General features: G+C 45.3%; 1 protein-coding gene across 3 annotated transcripts; it reads left to right on the top strand.

Moving 5' to 3' along the window:
• The first annotated feature begins 4014 nt into the window (after positions 1 to 4014).
• On the top strand, positions 4015 to 10160 carry LOC148013818 (zinc finger CCCH domain-containing protein 18-like). 3 transcript variants are annotated; one of them, XM_087667533.1, is made up of 10 exons: positions 4015 to 4494; positions 5188 to 6295; positions 6563 to 6691; positions 7081 to 7260; positions 7905 to 7987; positions 8110 to 8412; positions 8527 to 8650; positions 8783 to 9033; positions 9124 to 9188; positions 9301 to 10160. In XM_087667533.1, the coding sequence occupies exons 2-10, from the start codon at positions 5190 to 5192 to the stop codon at positions 9406 to 9408; spliced, it is 2349 nt and encodes a 782-aa protein (XP_087523659.1). In that variant the 5' UTR covers positions 4015 to 4494; positions 5188 to 5189; the 3' UTR covers positions 9409 to 10160. The 3 variants fall into 3 exon arrangements, with proteins under 3 accessions (XP_087523659.1, XP_087523657.1, XP_087523658.1); XM_087667531.1 differs by having other exon boundaries at positions 4016 to 4494; positions 6503 to 6691; XM_087667532.1 differs by having other exon boundaries at positions 4016 to 4494; positions 5097 to 6295; positions 6503 to 6691.
• The last annotated feature ends 226 nt before the right edge of the window (positions 10161 to 10386 follow it).

The raw sequence follows: 10386 nt of genomic DNA, 5'->3' as shown, positions 1-10386 counted from the left end.
TTGAGGTGCAAACTAATTATAACCATTTGTTAGTATACTAGCCTAAACCTTAGGGTTGGACCTCACACACATGAATGCACACACACCCACACCCACACCTATTCACCTACCCAGCAATCCAACTTTAGCCCTTATAACCATTGGTTCTTAGCATAGTATTTCATGATGGTGAATGACAAGGCATCGGGTGCAAAACACTAAAATCAAAGTGAGAGGCACCAACTTGGCTATTAATCATGCTAGTTTGAAGATAAGCAAGCACACTTGAAAATCAAACTTTGTCATAAAAAATGGATGAAGACACAAATATAAGGAAGAGGTAATTTCAAATATTAACATACTTCTATGAAGAAGCCAAAAACCCATATTTTTCATCATTATGATAATTGTAGGTGCTTAAAACAATGCTAAATCCATCTCTTTTAAGCAGATATACCCTCCATTTTGAAATGATCTTAATAAACTAAAGTAATGTTATCGGCAATTTTCCTCAAAGATAAAACTGGTGCTAATAATTAAAATGTTAAAGTTATCATTCCTTAAAACTCATTAGCTCCAAAATAATTGTGTTGCTATTGATTTTGTGAGTTATTGAGCCCTCTAATTTGAGTAGCCATGGAAACGACAACTAGTTGCATTTTTGGACATGTACTTATAAGCAAGCAGTGGTCTACTCATTCTTTTTTTATGGCATTTAACACCCCTTGCCCACCCCCTCCTTGCGCTTGCTTCGAGTCCCCCAAAAATTGAAACAATCTTAATGAACTAAAATAGTGTTATTGGCAATTTTCCCTAAATATAAAATTGGAGCTAAGAATTAGAATGCTAAACTTATCCTTCCTTGAAACTCATTTTCTCCAAATAATTGTGTTGTTATTGATTTTATGAGCTATTAAGCCCTCTAATTTTAGTAGCCATGGAAAAAATCAACTAGTTGCTTTTCCAAATATGTACTTATAAGCAAGCATTGGTCTACTTATTCTTTGTTTATGGCATTTAAGAGCCCTTGACATGTTTTAAACAAATCGAAGAATTAAAGAGCGTAGGAGGCCATTGATCACCAAATAAGTGAAATTTGGAATTCTTGCAAGCGAAAGAATATCGTGAAGTAAAGCAAGTGTTCTTTCACATAGATATGGTCTACATGTTATTAAGAGCTTCATATGAAACGAAAACATAAATGTGGAATCTTCATGTTAAAGAGGTTTATTTTGTGCATATATTGTAACAAATGCAAAGCTCATTGAAACATGGGAAGTGGGCTCATAAATACAAAAAATAAAAACATCTATGGAGGAGGGGCTAATATCATGGGATGCACAAATCTATTTGTGTCCAGAATTTAGGTATTTTGATCCATGCCTTTCAAATATAAAAACTATTTAGCATTATAGAGTTTTTCAAATCATGAAAAGTAACGAGTTTTGTCAATAGTGTTCTCCCTCCAGTGACTAATGGATCAATTTTCATAATCTCTTTCTTCACGAGACTAAAATATATTTTGCTATTTGCATTCTTGAGCTTTACCCACCTTTTCCATCACCAGTGTGGCTGCTTATTTTAGAAATAATTTCATGGGCACTCATAGCTATAGAGAACCCATCTAGAGGGTGGCGAGGTTGATAGTATGACGACTGCCTTAATTATGATTGTCTACCATAGTCTTGCACTAGATACTTGATAAGAGTTATTGAATTCCACATCTCCCACAATTTTTACAATACAAATGTACATTCATAAAAGCAATATTTACATCAACCCACAAATTTGGGGGGATGTTATACAATATCAAGTCATAAATAACTTAGATATACTTTCACAAACCTTTATAAGTAGCCTTATACCTATAGTCCTTCTCTAATAACTTTAGAGCTATCAAAATTTATTTGTTACATCCTTGGATGTTCAACGAAGATGCAATTGAAATCCTACCAAAAGGCTGATTATTTTTGAAGGTCCATATGAACCTTATAGATGCTCGGCAAGCCCTCATTCAAGTAATTAAAATCACCAAACATAGCATTTTTGACATTGATTGTACCATAAAAACCTACACCTTCATCCACCTCTTTGAGGTGGACCACATGCTCTTCAATTCTTGACATTCCCATAACATATGTTGAAATGTTCTAGCCTTTTACTACACAAGGCACATAATGGTGAAACTTGTTTGCCTTTACACAATCTTTCCCATATGGGGAATTTATTCATTTAAGTCTTTCATAGGATTAGCTTAAGTCTCTTAAAAGGTGCACTCACCAAAATCCTCCTCACTCTTCTTTTTTAGGTATTGAGTTCGGTGCTATGATATATCTTATTCCAATATTCAAGACTACCCTATAAATATGTCGTCCTCCAAAGCAATGAATCTCTCCTCCTAGAGCAATAAAACAACATTTTACGATTCTTAGTTATGAGGCACTTAGTGAATGTAAATGCTTGACAATGTAGGAAGTTGGCTATGCCGACTTCTTTTTCTAAGAAACTTATTCTATCCATGCTTTCTCCTTCTTAGTAGTTGCCAAGTGGACATTGCAAATTGGTCATTAGTAGGAAGTGGACACTAGCCTGGTCTCAATTGGGCCAACACCCTCCTCAACTAATTGGTTCTATTGAAAGTGCTTGATTTAGAAGATGATTTCAGTTTGGAAGGGCAAAGTTAAGGATGCGAAATGGCGTGGGGAGGATGATGGGAGAGGAGATATTTTTGTGTCGAGGTGATTTGGCTCTTTAAGGATAACTTGCTCCTCTTTGGGCTAGGCCTAGACTTTCTAGAGTGCTTTACATGAAATGTGTAACTTGTGAAGACTTTACAAAGATAGAAATTGTAGGTATGACGTGGGTAGAAAGGAGGAGGCTCGACACGGGCAGGGCGGCCCAAAACAGGCAAAATACCACGACAAAAGATAAAAAGAAAAGGACCGAAAGGACAAGTTTCCACACAGCCGGGTCAATCACTTGCCCTTCGATGTTTCTCGGCATATTATATGTAGGACTCGCTCGCATATTTTTATTTTTATGACAAGCAGCAGGGAGCATCCGGCCGGCATCAAAGAGAGGGAGGGGGAGCGCTAAGGGCTTTAAAAAGTGGTGGTCAGAAAAAGGGCCGGCGACCCTGCGAGAAGCCACAAAAGATCTGACGGAGGGGGGCTGGCCCACCGAGGCACTATTTTTTTAAAACTGGCTCATTAAAGGGTGTATTAAAAGGGTTTACCTAACTTTATGAATACAACAAACTCCGGAGTGGGCCAAAGACCCAAAGGGCCAGAACATAGGCCAAAATTGTAGGCACCTAGGGCCACAAGCTGCTGGTGGTGGTTCTTCAATGCTCCTTTCGAGAAGAGCGTGGTTTTGTCGCATAGCGAGAAGAAGGGGAAGGCTCCGTGCGTAGGGCCCGCCATGAAAGAGAAGCTAAGAGAGAGACTCGAGAGTCAAGAGGGGAAGCATAGCCCTAGTAAAAACGAAAGCACGAGCGCAGTTAACGTAGCATGGGCGGAGAAAGGACTATATTAAAAGGTCTTCCGAAAAACAATGTGGGGGGGCCGGAGCCGGGGGCAAAAAAAGAAAAAGAGAAGAAATAAGGGAAAATGCATGTTTCAATTTCCGATTTTTATTACTTTTTCGTTTTTTGGTTGAGTAGATTGTAATAATGAGCTAGCAACGTAGAATATAGCCATGCAAGGGGGAATGATTGAAGGGAAGGGTTTGGGAGATCTACCCCAGGCAGAAGGCAGAGAGGTAAATGGGGGAGAAAGAGCCAGAGAGAGAGTCTCTGACTGACTCCACAAACCGGAACTTGGAAGGTAAATGCAGAGAGAGAGAGAGAGAGAGAGAGAGAGAGAGAGAGAGAGAGAGAGGTGGGGGGCTTTTTTTTTTGGGGGTGCCATAGGTAGCAGCAGCAACGACGCCAGCCAGTGTGGTGGCTGCGCAGCAGGCTCACAGGTCGAGGATTCGGTCACCCATAAAAGTGAGACATTTAGAGCCCTGTTTCGATTTTTACTTCTCTCACTTCCCGCTCCGTCAATATTGTCCACCCCCTTCTCTCTCTCTCTCATCTTTCCGCCACGTTCTCTGCTGCTGCCTACTTGCTCCCCTTCTCTCTCTACCACTACCTCTCCCGACCCTTTACCCTTTTCTGCTCTCTCTCTTTGCTCCCCCCCACCCCATAGCTGGCAGTCATGTCTTCTACCTCTTCCCCCACAGTCCACTCTCTCCCATCAGGAGCTCCGCGCCTTTCGTGGCCTACTACCACCACCACCAACTCCTCTCCTTCCCCTACCTCTTCTACTTTCTCTGGCTGCCTCTGCTTGCGGGGTCATGGACTTCTTTTACCTCCCCCTTTCAACTCTTCATGCTAACGCCATTTCTCCTTCACTCTGCTGCCGCAGCTCGCCCCCTCGTAGGGACTAGCCATGGGAAATGGCATCTGATCTCTTCCTCAGCAGGACCTTGGACTTCCTGCTTCCAGCCATATTACACCCAGTTGCCTCGCAGGTGATCTTCTCAACCTCCGGTGTGTTATTTCCCTGAACCTTGTCGGTAGTAGTAGATGCGTGGTCTTGGAGGGCAGATCGAGTGGTCCGAGCACTTTCCTTTCAGCACGTGCGAGAGCTGCCGCCATTCGAGCTCGAGGGAGCGAGAATCTGCGATCGCGATCTAACGAGGATTAAAGCATCCGCGCCTGTAGTAAGGGCGCTTCAGTAGTTTGTCGATGTTGACCTGGAAGAACTTATAAATCTGTTCTGGTATCGAGCTTCGTCAGAGACCGCTCAATCTCTCTCACAGGGGCATCGACTGTAGAGTAGATCCGGGGCTTGGATATAAATAAAGGCTACTCGCTGCCGCAGCGTGGATCTTGTCTAGCTGCTCTAGCATTTTCCTGTTCACTTTTTACAGTAGCTCTCCTCATTGCTCTCTTCCTGGGTCTCCTCTCGTCATTAGCTCTGATGAGCATTTAAACTTAGGATCTTCCTTGCTGCTTATGTTCGTAGTGGTGTAATCTAGTTGATTTCTGTGTGCTGCAAGCAGTAGGCTCTTACGTTTACTCTTGATTGTCTTGGTCTTTCTAACGAGCAAAAGGATATTCCAATGAGCAGGAGTGACCATTTCTCCGACTATGACTTGATTTTGAACGTGCAACGGAGCTATGTGCTGCTATCTCTGATATCATCGTTGTGGCTTCTGCAGCCATGGAAGCATACGAGGTGTCGAGGATCGTTTACTCGAGGGTTCAGGCAATCGAGCCAGAACATGTGTCTAAGATTATGGGATATCTACTGCTGCAGGACCGGGGGGAGCAGGAGATGCTGAGGCTGGCATTCAGCCAGGACCTAGTGTTGCAGGAGCTAGTGCAGAAGGTGAAGAAGGAGCTGGGGTTGGTGTCGGCATCCTCGCCCTCGAGGTCTTCGCTGATGATACCTCCATTTCTGGGGCCGTCACACTTGGGAGCTCCATACCATCATCATTCTCATCAGCAGCAGCATCATCACATAGTAGGGAGTCCTTCATCTGTAGCAGCTGCAGGCAATAATGAACACCTGTATTCTCCTCTGGCCCAGGCGGGCGACGACCGGTTCCTATCCCCCTCCGACCTCTCGCTACCTGCCCCGGACCCTCTGAGGTTGCAGAACAGTGGTAGCAGATATGGCTTCCCCGAAGTGGAAGATAGGACCTTCTCCGAACACCTGCTCCGGAATGATCTGCAGCTCGCCGACCAGCTCTCCTTCCTTAACGATTCTCACGACGGCCCTCCCGCAGCCCACAGCTATGGCTTCTCAGCTCAGGACTACCTCCACCCGGACACGTTCTCCCTTTTGAATGCCAAGCTCTCCATGGACAACGTCCTCCCTCCTCGATACAGCAGCAGGCGGTTCTCCACCAGCGACTTGCCCATGTCCCCGGACAGCCTCGCGTCTGCAGCTGCGTGGAAGCCTTGCCTTTACTACGCCCGGGGTTACTGCAAGCATGGGAGCACGTGCAAGTTCTTGCACAGCCATTCTAGATCAGATGCCTCGTTCTTGCTCTCACCCTCCAGCGGGCAATCGCAGGATTCCGGGAGCGACGATGGCCTGCTGCCAGGCTCGTTGGAAAGGCTGGAGCTCGAGCTCCAGGAGCTTCTTCGTGGGCGGAAGGCCCCTGTTTCGATAGCGTCGCTGCCGCAGCTGTATTACGAGAGATATGGGAAGACCCTCCAAGCGGACGGTTATTTGACTGAGAGCCAGAGGCACGGGAAGGCAGGGTACAGCTTGACGAAGCTTTTGGCAAGGCTCAAGAACTCGGTGACTCTGATCGACAGGTGGGTTGACGAATGGCTTACATAACCACGCTTGAGATTTCAGGCAATGGAGTTAAAACGCTCAATTAATCATGCCTGAGTTTAGAGGCCAAGAATTTAGGGCTAGCTTAATTGCGCATGTGGTGCATGACCATGATGATTGATGGGAGTGAGCAGGTATCAGGAAATGTTGATTGTTTGTTTTGTGCGAATGTATGGTGTGTGTAGGCCGCATGGGCAACATGCAGTAGTGTTGGCGGAGGATGCTCACAAGTTCACGGCTTACAGGGGTGGAGGTGGAGCTGAGAAAGAAGAACAGCAGCTCCTGAGCGGGGCCAATCCAGGCTCTCGTCAGATCTACCTGACCTTTCCCGCTGACAGCGCGTTCACGGAGGAAGACGTTTCTGCCCACTTCAGGTCAGTTTTTCTCTGCTTCACAGGCCATTATTACTTAATCTCTTGTGCTTTTTCAACTTACCTTGCTGCTGCTGCTGCTGCTTTGCCTTTTATTACCATGATAGTTACCCCGCACCGTGCTGTCCTTTTGTCAAGAAACTCGTGGGAACCATCATGTAGCTCTCGGCTTGTCTATTTTCACTGCTGGTGGTAGCTCATTGTCTGCGCCCGTGACTTGTTCCTTTGCTTCTTTTCTGTGTGATACCTAGCTTCTTGTTCCTCATCAGTCTGCCTTTCCTTTTTACTTCTTTTTTGGTGTAAATGTTTGTTGCTGATGGGGTTTCAATGTGTGTACATATTTTTTTCGTTTGATGTCGATGTGAACTCAGTTTCCATGGTTGTTTGGGCAGGGCCTACGGTCCTGTGCAGGATGTGAGAATACCATATCAGCAGAAGCGCATGTTTGGCTTTGTAACTTTTGTGTACCCGGAGACTGTGCGGATGATCCTGGCCAAAGGCAACCCTCACTTTATATGTGGTGCTCGTGTTCTTGTGAAGCCCTACAAGGAGAAAGGCAAGCATGCAGACAGGTATTTATCGACAGGCTCATCGATGCTATGGCATAGCATCTAGGTTCGTTGTAGATCCATAAGGTGATCGATAGTACATATTTACTGGTGTTACAATAACGATAGCTTTTACCGGTGTTATCCTCTTCCCGAAAGTAAGGATGCTGGGTGAACCACATTGTCTATGCCACACTACACTTATCACTACACACTTACCGGCTATACATAGACAGTTATTGCCAGCATAATCAATGGAATCTGGCTTTAGGATACCATCGATCGGACCTGTTTCTATATATCTATATGGTGATCCATATTTCTTGGACTCGTGACGCTGTCGCGGGTTCCATGGCTTAGAAGAGATGCACAGTTAAATGGAAGTACATGATTTTTTTCTTTCTGCGATTATGGTACGTTGCCCACGTGATATATGGGTCTCGATCTATGTCCTTTTCCTCGCCTGAGTGAGAAGACTTCATATCGGCATGCGTCGATACTTTGACGAAGTAACATGGGCGGCACACGGATATCTCGTGCGCTGTGTTACTGTTCTTTTTCTGCTCCGTCCCGCCCGTGAAGCTGTTTGAATTTTACGGTTTTACTTGCATGCGTTATGACTCAGATAGATGATTGGGGTTTGACTATGGAGCTCTTGAAATGCACAGGAAGTACCCCGATCGAGATTATCCTCGCTTTTTGGCCGGGCCTCAGCCTCTTGATATGCACAGAGATTTCGATTACATAACAGGTAGGCTATTCATTCCATTCATCCATCCAGTAAGAGGAGCTATGTAACAACGGATAGACGAGGTAAAACGTAGTCGGTGTATGGGAGGTTCTCATATTTGATTGGTGATGCGATAACGGCAGGGCCACGCTTTTTCATGGAGCAAGACCTACTGCGGAGGCAGCTGGAGGAGCAGGAACGAATAGTGGAGATGGAGAGGAAGAGGCTGGCTGAGCTGCAGCTGGAGAAGCACAGAAGGTATCAGGAGCAGCAGCAGCAGCAACAGCAACAAAGCTCCCCTCCATCTCCTCCTCTCGTCGCGTGCTCCTTGCCGCCACCGCTGGCGCTGCATGCAGAAGGCTTGTCTACGCCTGCAGTCTCGCCTCAAGAGCCCAATGGCAACTCATCCACCCTCCTATTTGAGGATCCTACCATCTCTGCCGAAGGTATGAATGGCTGATTAGGTCCGAAAATGAACGTGTGATTGTTTCCTTTGCTTCTGCGGTCTCAGGGTTGATCTTTCACCGCTATGTATGCACGACGTGTCTTGTCTGTCATAGATGATCTGCAATCCATAAAAACGTCCAGTGCCTTTGAGTACCTTGTGGATGCCATGGACGGCAACGAGGCGGGAGAGGAGCTGCAAGCGCAGGAGAAGTACCAATCGAAGGACAACAAATCTAGGTCAGCAGCTAAATCCTAAACCTGCATGCTGATTATTGACCTAACTACACATAAATGAGCTAGTGCATGATCCACATCTAAGTAGATAGATATATGCACGTAATGCGTCTTCTATCTGGTTGGGTTTAACAGCGATGACGCGCACAATCTTCCCGACAGTCCCTTCACGAGCCCACACAAGCCCTTCTCATCGCCTCCCCCTACACCGCCACCTTCATCTCCCCCTTTTTCTGCTTCTTCTGCCTCCGCTCTCCCCTCAGCAGCTGCTGTGGCTGCTGCAGGTGGCAACAAGCCCACCCTAAAAAGCTTGAGCTCCGGTCCACCTCCGGGATTTACAGTTCCTTCGACTGTCGAGAAGACTCTCAATTGCCGCATTTGCAAGGGTATGTCTCTCCGCTCTCTCTTTCTCGCGCGCTCTCATGTACGTAAGGGGAGCATCAAGCACACCATTCATCTCTGTTTTGCACTGACAGGTTTCTTTATGGATCGGGTCGAGCTCGACTGTGGGCATGCCTTCTGCGTCCAGTGTATTCTCAAGGTGCAGTTTCAGGATCTCTCGTCTTACAGGCAAACTTTTGGCAACGGTACAGCCCTACTTAATGGGCTTTTCCCAAATGTTATGACGTGATGAGATGCCATTGCTTGTGCAGGTGATTAGGGTTTCCAAAGATGAGTGCCCCATCTGCCAACGGCATATTGGGAGTCAGATTGTGAGGCTCATCGAAACAAGACGGCTCCAAGTTGTGGACATGTGGTAATTGTAAAGGCATCAAAATACTACTACTATTTATTAGTATCATCTATTTTAGTACACAGACGGTCTCTCTACATATCAGTGCTAGAAGAGACCGTCTTCCCTGCCATGAAGGGGGGGTGTTAAAAGAAAGGAAACAAGCTGAGATCTGTAAATTCGACGGCTGGTACTGGAGTTAGCATTATAAGTCATCGTCATCATCCTCATATCATCATCCAATCAAATCAATCAATCAATCAATCAATCAAATTACTGAAAACAAGAAGGCAGAAGATGGCCCCTCACGGGCCAGGCTGCCTATATTCTCACACATGAACCAAAGTGTATTGGGAAAGAGACGGAAGCTATATAGCGTTAATCAATCAGATTTGTATAGCAAGCAAGCAAAAACTGAAGCAAGGGTGTTACATCATGTTCTTTATATGGAGTCTAAATTATTTGCCTCAGTAACCACTGTTAATACTGAGCCTTCACTCCGTCAACAGCAGCATCCTCATGATGACCATTAGAGGCAAGAGAGGGTAAAATAGCTAGGTTGGTAGTGTAAGCCACATATATAGCTCAAATATTTTAATATAGCATAGAAATTCTTAGCTGGCAAATAGAATTTTTACCAGGAGGGGTGCGAATGGCGATTCCCCAACTAGTCATCAAAATTTCACTCATCTTTCAAAGTGGTTATCGGATCCTACATTTTTTACTTGTATACGCAACTCTTTTGGTCGATACAAGTGCAGTTGGTGCAAATTCCAGTCTTGTTTACTCTCTCTCTCTCTCTGTCTCTCTCCATGTAGTAGAACATGATTTCAGGATTTATGAAAAATTGTTTTGTCTAGCTGGGTAGGACGTGAGCAGGTGTCCATCACTCCCTCTGACAGCATTCCTGGACAAACAGATCAATCTGTACAAAACTGTCTCCTTTCATAACGAACTGAAAGCAGCTTTGTCGAATAAGCAATTCAAGCGACTGCTTTCTCTGTTC

Source organism: Lygodium microphyllum, chromosome 26, assembly GCF_053477565.2.
Source record: "Lygodium microphyllum isolate KBCC chromosome 26, Lygodium_microphyllum_v1.1.10, whole genome shotgun sequence".
NCBI lineage: Eukaryota > Viridiplantae > Streptophyta > Polypodiopsida > Schizaeales > Lygodiaceae > Lygodium > Lygodium microphyllum.
Note: the sequence above shows the minus strand (reverse complement) of the source record. Positions and strands in the feature narration are given on the sequence as shown.